The sequence below is a fragment of the Halichoerus grypus genome, chromosome 14, assembly GCF_964656455.1.
Source record: "Halichoerus grypus chromosome 14, mHalGry1.hap1.1, whole genome shotgun sequence".
NCBI lineage: Eukaryota > Metazoa > Chordata > Mammalia > Carnivora > Phocidae > Halichoerus > Halichoerus grypus.
In genome coordinates, this window is record NC_135725.1 from 47,087,642 (window position 1) to 47,111,182 (window position 23,541).

The following is a 23,541-nucleotide window of genomic DNA, read 5'->3' on the forward strand; positions in this document are numbered from 1 at the left end:
TTGTTTCTATTTCCTTTGGAGGCTTTGGACTTCTTGTTGCTGCTCTTTGCAACCGCAGTGGTGACCTGGGCAGACCACGCGGCCCCTCTCCTCCTTGGCCTCAGTGCTAGCTGGTTGCCATGGCATCGGGAAAATGGCCCAGCTGGGTCAGCTTCAAGCTTCCTTGGCAGAAGTCCAATGCACAGGGTCACTGTGCAGGAGGTTCTCACTCTCCTTCCCAGTAGCATGCCTCTTCTGCTGCAGAAAGAGCCGTGGAAGGAACAGACCCAGAAGGTGAGGTTGGCAGCCGCCTGCGTGTCAGGGCAGGTGGCCCATCTTCTCTTGAGCAATTTGTGCTGTAGAGTTGAGGTTGGAAGTTAAGTGAAACTGGAATCACCCCACGGGCTTTCATCCTCAGCCCCGAATCGCAGCCAGATGCAGAGCCTCAGAGCTTGAGGCTAACTGGTGGCCAAAAACAACAATGACAGTAGCAGCGACTTGCTTACAGTTGGAGGTGAGCCGGAAAGAAGAGCTTATACTTGCCCTGGGGTATTGAAGGCACATGTGTTCTTGATCCTGGGGGTGAAAGGATGAGTGAGGCTCTGAGCGCTCAGAATGACAGAGTGAGGACAGATAGGAAGGCAAGTTCAAGGCTGCAGGGATCGTAGGACCAGGAGGGTAGGGTGGTGCTGAGCAACGTTGGGGACGATCCATCACGCCTGGGGGTAGGTCAGGGAAACGGGCATCTGGAACATCCACATTCTTGTAGCACAGGTAAGATTCCTCGTAGCTCATTCGGTCCTGTAGCCACGTTCCAAGGGCCCTTCCTCCTCCTGATCTGTGCTCATGACATGGGGAAATTTGTAAAGGTCGTCACCCTAGCCCTCAGGAAAATCCAGACTGTAGGAAGCACCTTTTGGTTTTTAGCGTTGAGTTTCCCCAGGCTACTGGCTGTTGTGCGCAGTGTATGAAAACACTGTGCTTCGTCTACTTCTCATTACATGGCTCTGGGCGGCCTTTCGTACAGTCGAGGGGGAGATTCTTTTTTGAATCTCATTTAAGGATTTTTATGAGGTTGAAAGCTTAAAGCCAACTTTTTGTGGCTTATTGTGAAAATCTGAACATTAGTCTTTAAAAATATTTCTGAACTCTGGACCCACGGGTTAGCCGTGCACAACTCCACTGAGCATCTCAATTAAAAGGCCTTTGTTAAGCATTCATATTATCCCAAGTCTTGTGTTTACTGTTTCATTTTAAATCAAAATCAATTCAAATGTGGTATCCCCTTGTGTTTTTTCTGGCCTGGGACACCACGATCACTTTGGACTACAAGTGCAGATATCCTGTGTCTATTATGTATTTGTAGTGCTTGATTTATTTACTTACCGGTCGGATATTATAAAACAAAATTGAGAAAAAGAAAATTTTTTAAAAATTTAATCAAAACAGAGAATTAGGAATATTTGCTTTCTATCTGACTCTTTCTTACAAGCCAGTTTCTACGTCCAAAGTTAAAATACCTAGTACCTCTGACTAATGTACGTGTTTTTTAGTGAGTCGAGATTGGCAACATTCAGTCATTAATGAAATTACCCTCTATCTAATATAAAAACAATTTTGGCTGTACCCTGGGAGATCAGTCAAACTCCTGAGTAGTCTGAGTTTCTACCTCATCTGTAGAATTTATTTGCAGTTAACAATACTCGGCTGTACCTGGTAAATTGTTTGATGCCTTTCTCTTGCATTTCAACTTCCTGTTTCAATTGCATTTGGGCACAAATTGTTCTCATCCACAGAATATCTGATTTTAGAAATGGGGGCTTATGTCTGATGTGTTTCCCTATTTACTACCCGCCCTGTGAGCCTGGGCCTAGATGCACGCAGCATCAGGCAGCAGGATGCAAAGGAGGAGCGCGAGGCTCTGAATTGGCTTGAAATCTGGACTCTGCCATTCATTGGGAGTGCACTTGGGCAAGGTTCTGAACCTCTGTGGTGCTCTCGGAGTGATGAGAGAGAAAGTTCATGGCACACTGGAGGCCTGCTGAGCCTATGTCTACGTCCCTGTTAAAATCCATAGCAGGTCTCAGGGTATTTAGCCTGGAGAGGAGTTTTGACTTTGCTGGGTCATTGGACTAAATGGGAGCTGTGTCCAGCTTCCCCATCTCTTAGGCCTGGTGCCCTTCTCATCTCCATCTGCCAGCCCTGCACTGAGATGCATGTATGCAGGCCCAAAGGCCGGGTTGCTCTTTTACTAATAGTGGGACTGTCTTCACTGATAACTGCTCTTCCTTTTCACCCTAGTTCATTGACTGGCTCTTGAGCATCATGGAAAGCCCTAAAGAAGGCCTCTCCACAAAATCCAGGGATCTTTTGAAAGGTAGGACTTCCATACCACATGCCCAACATAGGTGAAAGCCGTCCATGGCTGCCTTCACTACAGAAGCAGCATTCTCGTGTGTATTGGCTCCCGAAAGGGCTCATCTGAATTCAGTGTGGAGAAGTAATCTGGAACTGTCATTATGTGGCATTTTGAAGTAGAAAGTGGATTTAAAAAGAGTTCCATGCCTTTAAATTTCGCTTTTATTTAAATAGCTTTTAAGTGTTTTATTATGACGGCAAACTTTCACTTTAATGAAAGTTTAAAAAATTCAGGAAAGAGCAAAGAGGAAGCCAGAGTCCCATTGCCCAGTGGCAGTTTTGATTATTTTTTTCCTAAGAAGTTTTTGCCCCCTCTGCATATGAGTGTTGTTCTAACACACTTATAATCATTGAGCAACTGAAAAAATACACATAGACACTTTGAGCACAGCCTTTTTTATTTAAAAATTATGTTTAAAGCATTTTAACCTATCCCTGTTTTGGCTTCGTTAATAGTATTTGTAGTAGTGACATAGTATTTTGCCAAGGGAACTGGACGTTTCCCATGCTTTCAGGCGTTTAAATAGTTTTTGTGTTTTTTATACTTCTCTACTAACTTGTTGAACTATGACTGTGGGAACCACAAATAGAGAATATCTTTCTGTGAAAATTACATACATTATTTTACTCAAACCTGAGACGTCCGTCGGGCGTTGTTTCTGTGGCCTGAGACCCCTTGTCCTGTCTTTTGTGTCTCAGGACTCGGGGGTCTGGTCCAGCCAATGGCTTCTGTCGAGATGGTCCCTGACACGCTGTAAGATAGTGCACTGGGAAGGCTCGGCTTGGGAAAATCACCTCCTGGCTTACACTTGTGATAATTTATCTGGCCTGCCTGGAGTCTTAGCATGACCATATTTTACTCTTAGTATGATATAATTTGTTGGTGGCCAAACAAGTAAGAATTCCCTCATCAGTTGGTTCTGATCCTTCTCCCTACTCCCCCTTCCCCCCACATATGCGAAGGGCGTGTGTAGGAAGTGGATTGTGATCAAGCACAGAACTTCACTAGGCGTAAGGGCAGTGGTCTGACATACGTTTACTTGATCTGTCCCTAGAGACTTGCTAGGATTGTCTTCATTTGTTTGCCTCAGGAAGCTTGAACTCATTCTTAATGGCCATGGGTCTATAATACCATTGGTTGCTCCAAACATACACTGTTTTAGGTCATGAAGATAGCAAACAACTTGATACTGATGAGGAGAATAGTTATTTGGGTCAAGGAAGTACATGTTCACTTGATTAGATAGTCAAGGGCTTATTAGAGTCACACACAAGAACTGTGTAACTGGCTTCCCTACATTTCCTCCCTATTATATTTTAAATAACATCTCGATATATTTATATTAATATCCTAAAATAAGATCTATAATAAGTGACCTAGAGGAATTACACAGAGCTGCCCTACTCTAAATTGATCCCTGAGAGACCCGTGATGAATAAGAAAAGGTGTGGACTTGGGAGCACATAGCTGAATACAGATTAGCAGTCACGCCTGCTCCATTGAGCAACGAGGACCTAACTTCATTGCAGGATCAGTTTTTTATTTTTGTTTCTTACCTTTCAACTAAACACCTGATGGAAAAGTCATATTCATGTAGAAAAATACACAAATCGTTAAGTAGCTTTTTTACAAAGGGAACACACCTATGTAATCATCATCCAGATGAAGAAAAGAAAAAAAATCAGCATCCCAGAAGGCAATTTTTGTTAAACTCTGCCAAATTTTCTGTTAACTGGTTGCAGAATAACTTAACAACAAAGAAACCCTTTCCTCCAGATTTTATTAATCGTGCTCTACTATTCAAATTCTGCCTAAGGCTTGATGAGAATTCTTAGTCTTGAAGATGAGCCAAGTAAGAAAAAGCCAAGTTCTGTTCTGACACGTTTTCCATCTAAATGACCTTTTCAAATGCAGTTTCACCAAATGCAACAGTGCACTTTACTTTTTTTGTCCCCTTAGCTACCCTGTTGTCCTTGAGAGTTCTCCCAGAGTTTAAGAAGAAAGCTGTATGGACCAGAGCGTACGGTTGGTGACGTTTTGGGGGTGGCCAGCAGCATCGTCAGCTGGATGAGGAAAACCACAGAAATGGAAGAAGGTTTTCAGAATTCATGCCTGGGGTCGTGGAGCCATGATGCAGAGGGTCAAGGGGCATGAAAAGGTGCACACAAAACTGACCCCTTGACAGGTGCATGCCAGGAGAAGGGGGCATTGCTTCAGTGCCCAGGCCAGTTGGGACTGAAACCAGAACTTGAATTTTCTTTTCTTTGGCTGGAGTTCAACCTGAAGATTGTCTTTGTGGAAACTTGACTACATTATCTTCTCCCCATAAATTCTAGTAAAATAATCTTGTGAATTTTGTGCACATTTCTTCTTTGTTTTAAGGCACGGGGAAGGTTTTGCCGGCAAAGCGAAATGATAGTGGTGCCAGTAGCATCATGATGGACTTCGCATGAAGTTTCTAGAGGATATTCGCTGACTCAGTGTTTTCTTACTTTTATTGATAAAACACTGTCTTGGGACTGCTGTCCACATTTAAATAGTAAGCATGGTGTGTGTTGAACATTAGCCAGATCAGATTCATTAGTGGTGGCTATAATTTGCTTATGCTTGGGTCTCTTGAATGCAATTGAAAGTTCCCCAATTCAAAATAGCTTCAACCAAGGAAGAGAATATTAGGTCACAAACCAGGAAGTTCAAGAGTAGATCTGATCAGGTCAGTCAGCTGCATCCAGTGAGTGAAACAGTACCATCAGGGCATAGTTGGGATCGCTCCACAAGTTGGTAAGATGGCGACCAGCAACCTCAAAGGGAAGGGAAGGCATCTTTGCTCGCGGGTATGGCAGAAGCAACATGGAGAGGACTCTGGTTCTGCTTGGGTCACATGAGAGTCCCTGCACATCTATGTGGGCCTTGGGAGTTGGGGTACTCTAATTGACCAGGGTCCTACCTGAACTGGCTTTCCTCCAGGAGAAAGGTAATGGAATGCTGGGCAGGTATCTCCTTGAAAGAACAATGTGTCTTATTGTAAGTACACATCTCTGTCTTAAGCAGAGTGACTGGTGGCCTAATGACAAGTAAATGAAGTTATGTGACAGTTGTCCTCAAGAATAGCAGTTTACTCAAAGGCTTGAGAATTGGCCAGCATTTGATCTGTTTGCTGTTTATTTTTCCTTCACGCAGGCATGCAGCAGGGCTGGCTTGAACCAACCATATGAACATCCTGATGGAGATACAGATAGATACAGATATAGATACATGGTCTCTGGGGAGAAAGTTTGTGCCACTGGAATAATACCCCTTTGTGTCCTCCAGGCTCCAGCAATGCCTGGTACTTAAAAGCACCGTAGAACCTTCAGTATTCTTCCCGTGTGACATGTACATTCATGTTGTCACTAAGTGAACCTACCTACCACTTAGGTTAAAAATAGCTCTCCTAGTTTTGTTTTCCAAATATATGGATTTATGATTCCAGGTTTCAGATATTTGTGGTTCACTGTGTAATTCACACTCTGTTCTTTCTTTGCTGCACTTCAGTAAGGCACCAAGATGCTTACAGAAAAGGGGAAGGAGGGCGAGCCTTCAGGGCATCGCCACGTGCAGTACCAACATGTCGTTTTTATTACCTCCTCAGAGGCCAGGCTAGAAGGAAATGAATTTGAAGGAAGCAGCTGAACACGTTCTGGGAGAAGCCAGCTTCTCTTTCCTTCCGCCTGCATACACTTTTTTTACTTCCTACCAATTAGTCATTGAAATTCATCTAACATTTATTGTTAGGTGCCAGACGGTAAGTTCACTAGAACTTTCACTTGTATTATCTTATTTCACTCCTGCAACAAGACTGTGAAGAAGCATCTTCTTTTCTTTTTTTTTAAAGATTTTTTATTTATTTGAGAGAAAGAGTGAGCAAGAGAGGGACAGTACAGGAACAGGGGCAGAGGGAGAGGGAGGAACAGACCTCCCGCCGAGCGGGGAGCCCAACGCGGGGCTCGATCCCAGGCCCCCGGGATCCCGACCCGAGCCGAAGGCAGACGCTCAACGACTGAGCCACCCAGGCGCCCCTGAAGAAGTATTTTCTATTTTAAAATGGAGAAAAGACATCTAATACGAGGCAGAGCGACATAGAACACCAAAGCCTTGAAGCCCCAGATCCAGCACGCTTTCTGCCGCATCCAGGCATTAGTGCCCATTTTAAGATGAGAACTCCTACTACGGACGAAGCCTCCTGCAGGCCTCGGACAGATGGCTGGCACCAGGTGAGAGAGCCCTGAAGCACAGGGCCTACAGCCGGTGATGCCGACGTGACAGCGGTGACGATGCCGCCTGCGCTCACCGTGGTGCACGGTGCGTCACGCACAGAAGTATCAGACATCTGTGTTCACACCTGAAACGCCTAGAACGTGGTATGTCAACTACAAAACCAAAAATCAAAAAAGGACACTGCCTCATGTTAATAAGCTGCTGGAACTGGGAAGGTGAGGAGTTGTGTAAAGGAACAGGTCTTAGCGGGTTGAAGGGCTTTAAATTCCTGGGCCGTCTCGCAAACGTGGGTGGCGGGGAAGAACGGTGCGGGGAGGTGGGCACTGAGGAGCGTGTCAGCACTTCTGCCCTGAGTCAGCAGGCAGAGCTTGCTGGTGCTGGAGGGAGGGAGGAGGAACTGGCCCCGGCTTCTAAACCCAGCCGGCCTTTTTGTCCTCAGCCTGATTTCTTCTCAAACTTTGTCCCTGCTCCTGCCCTTGACAAGAGGACAGAAGAGCACAAAATGGAGGAAATAAAATACATCTGTATTCTTTCTTCCCTAGCCATCTTCCCTCCCTATTTTTGTTTTCAGGGGTCTTGAGCTTAAGATTTGGAGGATTTTCCTATCCTTGGTAACCTCTAAAGAATCAAAAGTGTAAGATACTAGGAGTGCCTGGCTGGTTCAGTCGGTTAAGTGTCCGACTCTTTTTTTTTTTTTTTTTAATTTATTATTTGACAGAGAGAGAATTTGTTATTTATTTATTTGACAGAGAGAATGAGAGAGAGAGCACATGAGAGGGGGGAGGGTCAGAGGGAGAAGCAGACTCCCTGCCGAGCAGGGAGCCCGATGCGGGACTCGATCCAGGGACTCCAGGATCATGACCTGAGCCGAAGGCAGTCGCTTAACCAACTGAGCCACCCAGGCGCCCCAAGTGTCCGACTCTTGATTTCGGCTCAGGTCATGATCTCAGGGTCGTGGGATCAAGCCCCACGTAGGGCTCCACACTGGGCTTTCAGCTGCTTGAGACTTTTTTCTCTCCCTCTGCCCCTCCCCTGCTTGCTCACTTGCTCTCTCTCTCTCTCTCTCTCTCAAAAAAAAAATTCTAAATTTGAAAACCTAAAGGTTCTAAAATCTAAACACTAAGATATTAGGTCACTGGAATAATAACACTCTTTCTCTTGGTTACCTCTTGGTTCAGGTCAGAATTAAGTTATTCCCTCAGGATGGCTCACCTTGTTCTCTAGAAACCCGAAGTGTCTGCCTTTTTAGACCAGATGTTCCAAACTATGGAAACACTTCCTTCACAAGTTGCCAAGACAAAGAGCATGCTGGGATATACTAACGAATGTGTGGGGTTAAAGCCTTATTATGCATCTCAGAACACCCTGACTCTTGATTTGAAAAGTGTGCATTTGGAACAGATGTTGGGATCCATGCAAGGCCCTAAAATTATCTTTGTGTTTTGTCATGTAATGACTCCATGGTAACTACAAGGCTGTTAATAACCTTTTTTGAAGTTAATTGTCAGAAGTTCTTAACATCATTTTGATTTTAACCAAAGATGGTGATATTATAATTATAAAAGGAGTAAGACTTTGTTAGGGACTCAACCACTATCTTGAAATAACTTAGTAACTTTGAAAATAAGCAGTTTTAAACCTCTGGTAAACATTTTCATAAGTTAGTTTTTGAAGGGAAATCAGATCTTGTGCTTAGGAGGATGGGGCCTTCACTAAAGCCAGAGCTGTAGGCTAGGCGTCTGGTGAGTCTGTATGAGACACCCCAACAAGCCTATTCCTAGCTGCAGGCATTTCAGATGGAACCAGGGGACACAATGTGGCTGGAACAAGTCACATCCTCCATCCTACCATCGCAGAAAAACACCTCACGGCGTCATCTTCATGTATAAATATGTATCATCGCGCTGGTCCTGGGTGAGGTAATATGCTTTTATATTTTCTGGAAGGAAATTCTTTATTCTGATCCTAAACTCTCAAAGTCTCATTTTTAAAAAAATGTATGCTATATATAGTAATTATGCAGTTGTGGGTGTGCATGGAATGTGTTAATCTTCATAAACAGTATGGAATTCTTTAAAATTGCCACGTAGAAAGATCGTCTGATTCTTGTCAAACATAAGGAACTTGTGGAATAATTTCTAGCTAAATTATTGGATATGAAACTAAGTAAAAATGACAGGGATGACTCCCTGACTTTGGTCTTATTTCTTGAATACAAGGAATAACTTACCTCATAAAGTAGTTGTGAGGATAAAAGAATATAAAAATATGCTTTATAAATTCTAAAATGTAATAGAAATGTTATCACTTTTATATGTTTCACTGAAAATAGCTTTAACACTTGATAATCTGTATGTTGGGACTTGGGAATGGAAATTTAACAAATTGTTCTTAAAACATTCTAAAAGCAAGTAGCACATCAAAAAAGGATCCTTACAGAAGTTAACAACAACCACCACCACCTTCTTTTTGTGTCTTCTAAACATGAAGTGCCCTTTGAGAATAATCAAATATAATTGAGACATCACCTAATTAATCTGATTTCCTAAAAGCGGTCTCACACTGGAGGTACTGTAGTAGTCTATAAAGTCAGAGCTGCACAATTACGAGTGTGTACCGTGTGCCCAAAGTGAACAAGGCATGACATTCCTGCCTTCACAGACCTCACATTCACAAAATATAAATCAGTAAACCGTCAGATTTTTTTAACGCATCCAGGAAATGTGTTACAAATCTCCTACTTCTGTGTAGCTGTTTATCATTTAGAAAGGTTTAATTTACCACACTGCATTCGTTCTTTACGACGACGTTGGGCCGTTAAGGAAAGGAACTCTGGGTCATTCGCTTAGTAAACACTGGAGCTGGATTTCACATCAAACCCACTGCTCTTACTTCCATCCAGTCCATGTCCTTGCTCACAGGACCCCACGGCTCAGCTGAATAGCACAAAGTAAGGACACAGTGGACACCTACGTTTGTTTGGTGAATTTAGGCATGTTCTCCCCAGTTGTATGGTGGCTTTTATAGAAGTTCTTATTAGCAGTTTTCTGTCCAAAGCTGAAATACTTTAGACTCAAACTGTAGTGTGCAAGAGGGGAGTTTGAGGAGCCTGACAACATGCAGGTTCCTGGGTCCCAGGGGAACCCACGAATCTGGGTCCTAGGTAGCACCCTGTTCTAGGACTGGGGCTCAAAGGCGCCATGTCAAAGGTAACAGAGCAACTAGACCCAGAACAAGGAAAAACCTCATGTTTACTAAGGAAAAATAAGCTAATGAGAGGAAGATGTTGGGGAAAGGGGAGATCATTTGTAGCATATTTTAATTTTAAATCACTTTGCTACTTTAGCACAGTAAAATGTAACTGTTTTCTTTGTACATAAATGTAAGATTCTCTGCGGAAAGGTTTTGGATACTGATGTTACAGCTACATCATCTTTTGAAAGAAATACAAAGTCTTATAGGTGACAGCTTGCTCAAGGTAGGCAGAATAAGGTATCCTAAAACAAACGGAATGGTTCTCTTAGGGACTTCAGTGAGATGTGGTGCATTCCTGTAGTAACAAATGGGTTTGCAGGAGGCCTGGTAGTTTGAGAATTCCGTGCCTACAGTGCGCCTGGCGCCCCACAACGTAAGCGTTTGAATGTAGACGTGCGTGCGGCAACCAAGAACTCATTCTAACGTCAACCTGTTTATTGAACAAAAACGTAAGACCAGGATAAGTGTGTGATTCTTGAAAAGCATACTGTAGGGGGAAAAAATGCATTAATATCGAATGGATACTTTTGGCAGAAGTGTTACTGCTTTTCATTCAACTATTTTGATAAAGTAAAAGCCCAGGGACTTGGATGATATTAGTGTCTGTGTGTTGTATTTTTTAGGCAGACTTCTGCCGAGTGATGAAATACATTCTTCGAAGTAGTTTTCATTCAGAGCAGTTTTAACCCCCCCAACCCTACCCTTCTTAATTTTTTATTTTTTAGCCCCAGAGGCACTGCTGATGTTGATTATTACACCTTAGCTTGGGTTACTTGGAACTTGAGGCAGTGGAACTTGGCATTGAAAACTCCAAAGAAAGTTGTTTGTTTGGTTTTTGTTTTTTATGGTTTTGCTTTGTTTTAGAGGGAGGGAGAGAGAATCTTAAGCAGCCTCCACACCCAGTACAGAGCTCCATCTCACAACCCTGAGATCACGACGCTTGACTGACTGAGCCACCCAGGTGCCCAGGAAAGATCATTTTAAAAGTTATGTGTTATGCTTTTAAGATACCTAATAGTTTCCTATGTTAGTCACATTAGATTTAAGAAACTAAGCCTATGACAACACTGAACAAAATGAAATAGAGATTTGATGGACATAAAGAAATCAACCTTGCAATCTGGGTAATATCCAATTAACTAGGTAGATGTTTACTTGTCTAAGTTTCTTAACCTGGAGAACATGAACTTGTGAAAGAGAAATGACATCCTTATTTCCACTTAACCTCTAATGAAATTAATTTTTCTTTCAATTATGAATATAGGCAACCAACCACAATAAGTTGTGACTGTGTCACCAAAGGAATCACAGATCTTTGTTACAATTGTTGCAGAAAACTGAAATTGTCAATCCATAACTATAAATTGTGCTTTTTAGTCTACCTTAAAAACCTGCCTACTTCTTAAAATAATTTGGTTTAAAAATTAAAGTATTATTTAATAACAATTTTAATTTCTTACAATGACCCACTAAGATAGTTTCTCTAAATCTTACTCTGCAACTTTAGTGATTGTAGATGTACATAATACTTACTTCAGCAGTCTAGCCCTGCTGATTGAGAGGAAGCCTGAGTGAGTCACCTAAGTTTGCAAAGGGATTCTATTCCCTTTGTACACTAAAGCTTTCAGTATTTTTTTAAATTTAGAAGTAAAAATAAGGAACTTTAAAAACAAAATAGCTTTTTAAAAAGATTTTATTTGAAAGGGGGAGGGGTGGAGGGAGAGGGACTAGTGGACTTCCTACTGAGCAGGGAGCACAATGCGGAGCTCGATCCCAGGCCCCTGAGATCATGACCTGAACCAAAGGCAGATGCTTAACCAACTGAGCCACCCAGGCGACCCTATTTTTTTTAGAGGGGGAGAGGGAGAGCAGAAGACTCCCCACTGAGCCCAAGGTGCAGCTTGAAGTCACAACCCTGAGACCACAACCTGAACCAAAATCAAGAATCGGATGCTTAACTAACTGAGCCACCCAGGAGCCTCAAAATGTAGCTTTTTAAGAGGGTAATTTTAATATTTTAAAATTCCAAATAGGATACTAAATTTACAAAGGTATCAATTTTTATAATTTTTTTTTTTAAGATTTTATTTATTTATTTGATTGATTGATAGAGACAGCCAGCCAGAGAGGGAACACAAGCAGGGGGAGCGGGAGAGGGAGAAGCAGGCTTCCAGCAGAGCAGGGAGCCTGACGCGGGGCTCGATCCCAGGTCCCTGGGACCATGACCTGAGCTGAAGGCAGATGCTTAACTGACTGAGCCACCCAGGTGCCCCAGATCCTAGAATTCGTTCAAGAAAAGTGAATATATACCAATGGTACAGAAATGATACTAGTCAATTATTCACATATAGTTTAGATCTTCAAAGAGTTTTCAAAACTCTAGGTGATGACTTGTATGTGACATAGTAATTAGCAATAATTCAGTAATAATCTGAAACATCACTTTTTTTTTTTAAAGATTTTATTTATTTATTTGACAGAGACACAGAGAGAAAGGGAACACAAGCAGGGGGAGTGGGAGAAGGAGAAGCAGGCTTCAGATGTGGGGCTCGATCCCAGGACCCTGGGACCATGACCTGAGCCGAAGGCAGACGCTTAACGACTGAGCCACCCAGGTGCCCCTGAAACATCACTAGTTCTTAAGTGCCTTGCCTCCTTTGAAATAATTTACTCTAGTTTTTTTTACCTTTTGTCTCCCTGTAAGGTAAGTATATGGTCTGATTTCAACCCCTGCCCCAGAAAAGGAATATGGAGCATTTTTACTAAAGATCCATTCTGTTTTCATCAGGCTTCTCTTTTAAGGCATCAAAGTCCAAATATTAATGTATAATTTTCTAAGTGTGTCTAATGTGTAAGATGGGGGTGAACTCTGGCCATGGTGACAACCGCAGAACATACTTCACATTTTTGCCCTCCTGCGGAGTCGCTATTTACAAACTAACTCTGAAGTGAAAAGAAATAGATGTAAACAGATATAATTCCAGCTAACAACTTTGGTTTCTCAATTTAATAGAATCCATTCCAGTTAATCTATTTCTCATTCACCTTACAGGAAAATAATACTTGTATAAAACCCACAGCTTTGGTAAAGTAGGTTGTGCAGGATATGCGTTTTGAAAATATGTGAGGTTAACAGACTGCTGTGATTTGTCTCCAGCTTGAGGAGAACCATTATGTCATGGAGCTGTGTCAAGTAGCACCCACCAGAATGCTTCCTGTGTTGTTTGTTGCAGCTGAGTCCACAAGCCTGTTTTTTTCTTATGTCACATCGGAATGCAGTGCTTCACATTTTCTTCTTTTTAAGGGGAAAGACTCCAAGGATGTCTCTTCTTTCTGAGTAAAGATGACTGTAGGTATAATACATACCTAACATGGAGAAGGAAGTGGCAAAAGTAAGGCTGATTAACCATTTCTCTGGTTTTAAAATACAGTCAGAGTGCTGCCTGGAGTCTAAGGACAAGACACTTGCAAGGGAGACTCAAAAAAAAAGGAACTCTTAAACAAGGGTCCAGAAAGGGAAGTAAAGTTTTGTTTAAGGCAAGGAATTAATTTTCCCCTTTCTTGAGGGTGGCTGTATCAGCCCTGCAGTTTCACATCTGTCTTCTCCCTTATGCATTGTTCTTATTTGTCTGATAATGACTGGCTCTAGAACAACTACCTTTGGGAATAAGTGAAATGTAATCACGGAAGTCTTTGCCAGTTAAACTTTCTTAACTGTTAAGTTTTTGTTCCACACATTTTTTCTTGTGTTTTTAGCACCTACTCCCACGTGCCTGCTGGGAAATGCTAGCACATAAAACCATCTACAGGATCTGTAGATCCCTGTATCCACAGTCAGACTTCTACGTTGCCTACACAACGCAGGTACGTTACCTGCTCGTAAACCTGTTCTTGTTTGTACAGTGAAACAGTGATATATTTGAACTTGTGATGTCCTGCAAAAAAGCATTGTAACTTCTAGGTGCTTTACTAACAAGGTCTAGTTCATCATTCCGGGCTTCCTCCTCTGTTTCTCCCATGTTCACAGACCTTTCTGTTAAAGTAGATAGCAGCACAAAGCAGAAAGCACAGAAGAATGCAAAAACAAAACAGAAAAGCCACTTACCTATAAAGAGCATCATGATATATATTTTCAGCACGTATGGGAAATAGATGGATAAGTCAAAGGGCAGCTTTGTGGAATAAGTGCCAAATGATTCAAAATAAGGCAGCGACTGATAGATGGCAAATGCTGTTTAAAGAACAGAGAAGGAATTGTGAAACCTTCCCCTCATATTGCTACAGGGATGTGTATACATAAATGTCTACAGAGTCCAGGGATATCCTGAATTTTATAATGACACTTGTGACAGGTGCTGACTCCCTTAGCTGAAGCTAGTTTGATAGAGAAACCGGAATGATTCAACTGGCAAGGCCGTTATAGCAGTGTGACTTGAACTTTTGTCCATTTTATACTTGGTTATACCTACAGAGAAATAATTTCTGCTTTTTAAAAATGGTATCCCCAACTACTTGTCCCCTTCTCACAAATAGACAAATGAATTTGAAGAATGCTGCATAGAGTTTCTTCTTGGGAGTTTCAAAACACACATCAGTACAGTAGAGATTCTAAAAAGCTCTGCAATAAGGAAACTGGTTTTACTCAGCATTTCCTCAGCTTAACTGGCCTTGGAAGAGCTCCTCCTTCCTCCTTCCCCAACGTCAGAACTTAAAGAATGGTAAGAAACTCTGGGAAAAATGGTGGCGTAGGGAGATCCTGAGCTCACCTAATCCCATGGACACCCCAAGATAACAGCTATATCTATACAACTCTGAAAACAACCTAAAGACAGAACAGACCTTCCAGAGCTCATTGTAGAGAGAAGGTCACATGGAAAGGGGTAGGAGGGGTGGAGTTGTGGCTGGTGCCCTGGTAAGACTAACCACAAAACGGAGGGACACCACAAGCATGGAGAAGCCAGGCTCCTGGCACTGGGGATCTGCACTGGGAACATGAGTCCCTATAACATCTGGCTTTGAAAACCAGTAGGGCTTATCTTTAGGAACCTTAAAAATCAGCAGGATACAAGGTTAGTAGAGGGAAGGAAATTATAAAGATCAAAGCAGAAATTATTTAAATAGAGACTAAAAACAATAGAAAAGATCAATGAAACCAAGAGCTGGTCCTTTGAAAAGATAAAATTAATAAACCTTTAGCCAAACTCATCAAGAAAAAAGGAGAGGACCAAAATAAAATCAGAAACAAAACAGCAGAAATTATAAGACTTATTAAAATTTATATGCCAACAAATTGAACAACTCAGAATAAATTCCTAGAAACATGTACCTTTCCAAAATTGAATCAGGAAAAAAATAAAATATCTGAATACACTATTAGTAACAAAGTTGAATGGATAATTTAAAAAATCCCACAAAAGTCCAGGACCAGAGGGATTTGCAGGTGAATTCTGAAAAACATTTAAGAGTTTATACATATTCGTGACAATCTTTTCCAAAAAAATAGAAGAGGAAGGGAAGCTTCCAAATACATTCTGTGAGGCCAGCATTACCCTGGTATCAAAACCAAAGACACTACCCCCCACCAATACAGGCTATCATCCATAATGAACTTACATGCAAAAATCCTCAACAAATTAGCAAACCACATTCAGTAATATTTCCCACAATTAAGTGGGACTGATTATGGGGATGCAAGGGTGATTCAATATTTGCAAATCAATGTGATACACAATTATCAACAAAATAAAGGATAAAAATCATCAATAGATGAAAAAGCATTTGACGGAAATTCAGTATCTATTCATGATAAAAACTCAACCAAGTGGGTTTAGAGGGAATACTCCTCAACATAATAAAGGCTATATATAAAAAAGCCCAAAGCTAACATCATACTCAATGATAAAAACGGAGAGCTTTTCTTCTAAGATCAGGAACAAGTCAAGATGTCTACTCCTCCCACTTTATTCAGCATAGTTACTAGAAGTTCTATCAATCAGACAAGGAAATAAGAGGCCTCCAAATTGGCAAGGAAGAAGTTAAATTCACTGCACATGACATGATACTATACATAAAAATCCTAAAGACGTCACCAAGAAAAAAAAAAAACTATTAGAAACAACAAATTCAGTAAAGTTGCAGGATACAAAATTAACACATAGAAATCAGTTGCATTTCTATACACTAAGAACAAAGTAGCAGAGAAATTAAGAAAACAACAATCCCATTAATAAAATACCTAGGAATAAACTTAACCAAGGAGATGAAAGACCTATACTCTGAAAACTGTAAGACACTGATGAAAGAAACTGAAGATGATGCAAATGGAAAGATATACCATGCTCATGGATTGGAAGACTATCATTAAAACATCCGTACTACCCAAAGCAAACTACAGATTCAGTGCAATTCCTATCAAAATACCAATAGCATTTTTCATAGACCTAGAACAAATAATCCTAAAGTTGGTATAGAATCACAACAGACTTGGGGCACCTGGGTGGCTCAGTTGGTTAAGCAGCTGCCTTCAGCTCAGGTCATGATCCCAGGGCCCTGGGATTGAGCCCCGCATCTGGCTCCCTGCTCAGTGGGGAGTCTGCTTCTCCCTCTCCCTCTGCTTTTTTAAAAAAGGTTAAAAAAAAAAAATCACAGAAGACCACAAATAGCCAAAGCAAACTTGAGAAAGAACACAGCTAGAGATATCACAACTGCATATTCCAAGATATACGACTAAGCTGGCATAATCAAAATAGTATACTACTGGCACAAAAACAGACATATAAAGGGGCACCTGGGTGGCACAGTCGGTTAAGCATCTGACTCTTGGTTTTGGCTCAAGTCATGATCTCAGGGTCACGAGATCAAGCTCCACACTGCATTCCACACTCAGTGCAGAGTTTGCTTAAGACTCTTCCTCTTCCTCTGTCCCTCCCCCTGCTCTCTCTCTAAAATAAATAAATCTTTTTTAAAAATTAGGCATATAGGGGGCCTCTGGGTGGCTCAGCTGGTTAAGCATCCAAATCTTAATCTCCACTCAGGTCTTGATCTCAGGGTTGTAAGTTCAAGTCCTGCACCGGGCTCCACAATGGGCATGGAGCCTACTTTAAAAAAAAAAAAAAGACATATAGGTTAATGGAACAGGATAGAGAACCAAGAAATAAACCCATGCCTATGTATCTTGTCATAACAAAGAAGGCAAGAATATACAATGGGGAAAAGACAGTCTCTTCAATAAATGATGCTGGGAAAACTGAATAGCCACATTCAAAAGAAAAACTGGACTTCTTTCTTATATCATACAGAAAAATAAACTCAATGGATTAAGGACCTAAATGTGAAACCTGAAACCATAAGTCTCCTAGAAGAAAACAGGCAGTACAGTCTTGGATATCTCCCTTAGCAACAGATTTATGGATAGGTCTCCTCAGGAAAGGGAAACAAAAGCAATATTAAACTATTGGGACTATACCAAAATAAAATTTTACACAGTGAAGGAAACCAACAAAACAGAAAGGCAACCTACTGAGTGGGAGAAGATATTTGCAAATTATTTATCTTAGAAGGCATTAATATTCAAAATATATGAAGAATTTATACAACACCAAAAACACAATTCAATTTGAAAATGTGCAGAAGATATGAACATGCATTTCTCTGAAGAAGACATACAGATGCTAAACATCACTAATCATCTCAGAAATGCAAATCAAAATCGCAATGAGATATTACCTCACACTTGTCAGGATGGCTAGTATCAAAAAGAAAAGTAACAAGTTTTGGCAAGGATGTGGAGAAAACGAAACCCTCTTGCTTGCACTATTGGTAGGAATGTAAATGGGTGCGGTCACTGTGGAAAACAGTAAGGAGGTTTAAAAAAAAAATCAAATATAGAAATACCATATGATCCAGTATTTCCAAAACTGGATATTTACCCAAAGAAAACAAAAACAATGCAAGAAGATATATGCATCTGTTTATTGCAGCATGATTTACAATAGCCAAGATATGAAAGCAATCCAAGTGTCCATCAATAGTTGAATGGATAAAGATGTGTGGTGTGTGTATACACACATATACACAACAGAATATTACTTAGCCATAAAAAAAGGATATCTTACCATTTGCAAGAACATGGAGGGACCTAGAGAGTATTACACTAAGTAAAATAAGACACAAAAAGACAAAAGACATGGTTTCACTTATTTATGGAATCTAAAAAACAAAAGAACAAAAAGCAGACACAGACCCATAAATACAGAGACTTGATGGTTGCTACAAAGCATGGGGTGGGGGGCTTGGGCAAAATGGGTGAAGGGGAGTGGGAGATAAAAGTTTCATTATGGAATCAATGAGTTACAGGGCTAAAAGGTACAGGATAAGGAATATAATCAATAGCACTGTAACAGTGTTGTATGGTAAGAGACGGTAGCTACACTTGTGGTGAGCACAGCATAACAGAGTTGTTGAATCACTATGTTGTATACCTGAAATTACTGTAACATTGTTTGTCACCTATACTTCAATTAAAAAAAAAAAAATCAGTGGCGCTTAACTCCAGGAATGTTAAAAATCAGGAGGCTTAATGCCAGGAGAGTCAGAGGGGAATAGGAAACTGAGTCCCCACACTTACGAACCCAGCATAATAAGTAACTTGGCGGAGACACAGTGCAGAAGCAGCAGTTTGAAAAGTGCCTGGGGTATGTGTCACGGAAATTTATAGACTCGTCTTAGATTGTGTGCTGGAAGGGCAGGATCTTCAGATTTCTCTGGGAACAAAAGTGCTGACAGGGGGTACCTGGGTGGCTTAGTCATTAAGTGTCTGCTTTTGGCTCAGGTCATGATCCCAGGGTCCTGGGATCGAGCCCCGCATCGGGCTCCCTGCCTGGCGGGAAGCCTGCTTCTCCCTCTCCCTCTGCCCCTGCTTGTGTTCCCTCTCTCGCTGTGTCTCTGTCAAATAATAAAATCTTTAAAATTAAAAAAAAAAAAAAAGTGCTGACAGGTGCCATTTCTCTTCCCCTCCCCATGACTAGACACTTATGGGAGCCAGTGCTAATCCTCTATCTTGCTAGCACCATGTCACTGACCTGACCCATCCAACCTGCCCCCTTCAGCAGGCAAATGGGCTCCTGCCTCCCACATCCTGCAGAAGGCCCTGGCAGGGACAAAGCTACTCCAAAGTGACTCCTACCCTGGGGAGGGGGGAAATAAGTCCCACACACCAGTACACCCACAGTTTCAACAGCCTGGGATCTTAGCTGGCTGTGCAGGGAGTAAGCCCTGCACTTTGGTGCAACAGAAGTTGTGGCAGAGAGGCTAATTGGAGACACCTAGGCTGACTGCTTGTCTTCCCACCAACTAGTCACAGAGGCCTCAAACAGCCCTCTCAATAGTGTAGGGACCAAACGCTGCCCAGTATGCCCACAGCAGGCAAAGTGGGTCATGGCAGCTGGCTGAACTGAAAGCAACCATAGCTCAGCCACAACAGTAGGGCACATTTATCCCACACAGCGGACATTCCTAAAGTGCCTGATTTTGAAGACCAAGAGGAAATTGTGCTAGAGGGCTCCACAGGACCTCTTCAACATAAGGCCGCTAACTTTTTTTTTTTTTTAAAGATTTTATTTATTTGACAGAGACAGCAAGAGAGGGAACACAAGCAGGGGGAGTGGGAGAGGGAGAAGCAGGCCTCCCGCCGAGCAGGGAGCCCGATGCGGGGCTCGATCCCAGGACCCTGGGATCATGACCTGAGCCGAAGGCAGCCGCTTAACGACCGAGCCACCCAGGCGGCCTAAGGCCACTAACTTTCAAGACCAGGAGATGTAGCTGACTCACCTACTACACAAAAACAAACACAGAGTTAGACAAAATCAGGAGACAGAGGAATATGGCCCAAATGAAAGAACAAAATCACAGCAAAAGAGCTAAATGAAACAAGTAACTAATGTGCCTGATAAAGAGTTCCAAGTAATGGTCATACAAATACTCACTGGATGTGAAAAAAGAGTGGATGACCTCAGTGAGAACTTCAACAAAGAGAAAATATAAAAAAGAACCAGTTAGAGCTGAAGAATTCAAAAAATGAAATATACTGGAAGGAATCAAAAGCAGATCAGAGGATGCAGAACAGATCAACAATCTGGAAGACAGGGTAATGGAAAGTAATCAGGCTGCACAGCAAAAACAAAAAAGAATAAAAAATGAGATCAGTTAAGGGAACTCAACAACATCGTCAAGAGTAACAACATTCACATTATAGGGATCCCAGAAGAGAGAGAGAGAGAGAGAAGGGAGCAGAAAACTTACTTGAAGAAATAACTGAAAACTTCCCTAATCTAGGAAAGAAAAGAGACATCACACATTTTAGGAATCACAGACAGCCCCTAACAAGATGAATCTAAGGAAGTCTACACCAAGATACATAATAATTAAAATGGCAAAAAGCAGTGATATAGAGTGACTTTTTAAAGCAGCAAGAGAAAAGAAAACCATTACACACAGGGAAATCCCCTACAACTATCAGCTGATTTTTTTCAGCAGAAACTTTGTAGGCCAGACGGGAGTGGCATAATTAGACCAGGTGGCCCTAACAGATATATACAGAGCATTCCATTAAAAAACAGAATATGCCTTCTTTTCAAGTGCATACAGAACATTCTCCAGGACACATCAAATGTTAGGCCACAACACAAGTCTCAAAAATTTTAAAAAGACTGAAGTCCTATGAAGCGTTTTTTTCAACAACAGTATGAAACTAGAAATCAATTATAAAAATAATTTTTTTAGAGATTTTATTTACTTATTTGACAGAGAGACCAAGCACAAGCAGGGGGAGCAGCATAGGGAGAGGGAAAAGCATGCTCCCCGCTGAGTAGGAAGCCCTATGCAGGGCTCGATCCCAGGACCCTGGGATCATGACATGAGCTGAAGGCAGACGCTTAACTGAGTCACCCAGGCGCCCCTAGAAATCAATTATAAAAACAACTCTGGAAAGAATACAAATACATGAAGGCTAAACATGCTATTAAACAATGAATGGGTCAACAAAGAAATCAAAGAGAAAACAAAAAAAATACACAGACACAAATGAAAATGGAAACAATGCAGCCCAAAATCTTTGGGATGTGGCAAAAGCAGTTTCAAGAAGGAAGTTTATAGCAATACAGGCCTATCTCAACACACAAGAGAACTCTCAAACAACCTAAACTTACACCTAAAGGAGCTAGAAAAAGAACAAACCCCAAAGCTAGCAGAAAGCAGAAGGAAGGAAATAATAAAGACTATAGCAGAAATAAGTGAAAAACTAAAAACAAACAAAACAAAAAAAGAGATAGAGCTGGTCCTTTGAAATACCAAAATTGATAATCCTTTAGCCAGACTCATCAGAAAAAAAGAGAACTAAAATAAAATTAAAAAGGAAGGAGAAGAAATAACCACTGATAGCAGAGAAATACAAAGGACTGTAAGAGAATATGAAAAATTATATGCCAATAAATTGGACAACCTAGAAGAAACAGATCAATTCTGAGAAATATACAATCTCCCAAAAGTGATTCAGGAAGAAACAGAAAATTTGAACAGACCAATTACTAGTAATGAAATTGAATCTGTAATCAAAAACTCCCAACAAACAAAAGTCTGGGACCATACAGCTTCTTCACAGGTGAATTCTACCGAACATTTAAAGAAGTGTTAATACCTAGTCTCCAATTATTCTAAAAAATAGAAGAGGAAGGAAAACTTCCAAATTCATTCTACAAGGCCATCAATACCCTGATTTCAAAACCAAAGACACTGTTAAAAGAGGGAGAAAAAAAAGAAAAAAAAAAAAAACCCTATAGCCAGGATCTCTGATGAACACAGTGCAAAAATCCTCAACAAAATATTAGCAAACTGCATACAACAATACATTAAAAGGATCATTCACCACGAACAAATCAGATTTATTCCAGGGATGCAAGGGTGATCCAATATTTGCAAATCAGTCAATGTGATGTATCACAGTGACAACAGGAAACATAAAACCCATAGGACCATTTCAATGGATGCAGATAAGCATTTGACAAAATACAGCATCCATTCATGATAAAAACTCTTAATGAAATGGGTTTAACATAATAAAGGCCATATGTGAAAAACCCACAGCTAACATCATACTCAATGCTGAAAATCAAGGTTTTTCTCTAAGATCAGGAACAAGACAAGGATGTCCACTCTCACCATTTTTATTCAACAGAGTACTGGAAGTCCTAGCTGCAGCAATCAGACAAGAAAAAAGAGGCTTCCAAATTGGCAAGGAAGAAGTTAAGCTAGCACATTTGCAGATGACATGCTACACCACATACAGAAAATCCTACAGACTCCACCAAAAAACTATTGGAACTGATAAATGAATTCAGTAAATTTACAGGATACAAAATTAACAGAGAATTGTTTCATTTCTACTATATGCTACTAACCATTTACAGTTGCACCAAAAAGAATACCTAGGAATAATCTTAATCAAGGAGATGAAAGACCTATACTCTGAAAACTGTAAGACATTGATGAAAGAAACTGAAGAGGACACAAATGGAACGATATACCATGCTCATGGATTGGAAGACTAACATTAAAATGTCCATACTACCCAAAGCAAACTACAGATTCAATGCAATCCCTATAAAAATACCAATAGCATTTTTCATAGAACCAGAACAAATAATCCTAAAATTTGTATAGAACCACAAAATACGTTGAATAGACAAAGAAATCTTGAGAAAGAAGAACACAGCCAGAGGTATCACAATTCCAGATTTCAAGATATGAGACAAAGCTACAGTAATCTAAGCAGTATGGTACTGACATAAAAAATAGATACATAGATCAGTGGAACGGGATAGAGAACCCAGAAAGAAACCCATGCCTATACAGTCAATTAATTTATGACAAAGGCAAGAATTTACAGTGGGGAAAAGACAGCCTTTTCAATAAATGGTGCAGAAAAAAATGGGACAGCTACATGCAAAAGAATGAAATTGGACCCTTTTCTTAGACCGTACACAAAAATAAACTCAAAATGGATCAGAGACCTAAATGAATCCCAAAACCATAAAACTCCTGCAAGGAAACATAAGCAGTAATTTGGACATCACCCTTAGCAACATATTTATATACATGTCTCCTCAGACAAGGGAAATGAAAGCAAACTTAACTATTAGGACTACATCAAAATAAAAAGCTTTTGCTAGCAAAGGAAACCATCAACAAAGTAAAAGGCAACCTACAGAATGGGAGAAGATATTTGAAAGCAAAATATCTGACAAACGGTTAATGTCCAAAATATATAAAGAACTTATACAACTCAAGGGCGCCTGGGTGGCTCAGTTGGTTAAGCGACTGCCTTAGGCTCAGGTCATGATCCTGGAGTCCCAGGATCGAGTCCCGCATCGGGCTCCCTGCTCAGCAGGAAGCCTGCTTCTCCCTCTGACCCTCCCCCCTCTCATGTGCTCTCTCTCTCTCTCTCAAATAAATAAAATCTTTAAAAAAAAAAAAAGAACTTATACAACTCAATACCAGACAGTTCGTTAACTATCTGATTAAAAAATGGGCAGAGGGCCTAAATAGACATTTTTCCAAAGACATACAGATGGCAAACA

General features: G+C 41.0%; 2 protein-coding genes across 8 annotated transcripts in view; one reads left to right on the forward strand and one right to left on the reverse strand.

Annotated features, from left to right (window-relative positions):
- The window catches only part of FOCAD (focadhesin), a 309,238-nt gene extending 304,487 nt beyond the window's left edge, over positions 1 to 4,751 (forward strand). For all 4 annotated transcript variants that reach the window (XM_036082633.2, XM_036082632.2, XM_078061288.1 and 1 more), the window contains 3 exons: positions 22 to 273; positions 2,281 to 2,356; positions 4,358 to 4,751. In XM_036082633.2, coding sequence (XP_035938526.1) covers positions 22 to 273; positions 2,281 to 2,356; positions 4,358 to 4,431 — 402 coding nt within the window. In that variant the 3' untranslated portion in view covers positions 4,432 to 4,751. The remainder of the gene's footprint in view (positions 1 to 21; positions 274 to 2,280; positions 2,357 to 4,357) is intronic.
- Positions 4,752 to 12,888: 8,137 nt separating this feature from the next.
- HACD4 (3-hydroxyacyl-CoA dehydratase 4) overlaps positions 12,889 to 23,541 on the reverse strand; it is a 37,434-nt gene continuing 26,781 nt past the window's right edge. For 3 of the 4 annotated variants that reach the window (XM_036082637.2, XM_036082639.2, XM_078061289.1), the window contains 2 exons: positions 14,016 to 14,141; positions 12,889 to 13,276 (listed from right to left, as the gene is read on the reverse strand). In XM_036082637.2, coding sequence (XP_035938530.1) covers positions 13,194 to 13,276; positions 14,016 to 14,141 — 209 coding nt within the window. In that variant the 3' untranslated portion in view covers positions 12,889 to 13,193. The remainder of the gene's footprint in view (positions 13,277 to 14,015; positions 14,142 to 23,541) is intronic. The other variant, XM_036082641.2, reaches the window with a different exon arrangement.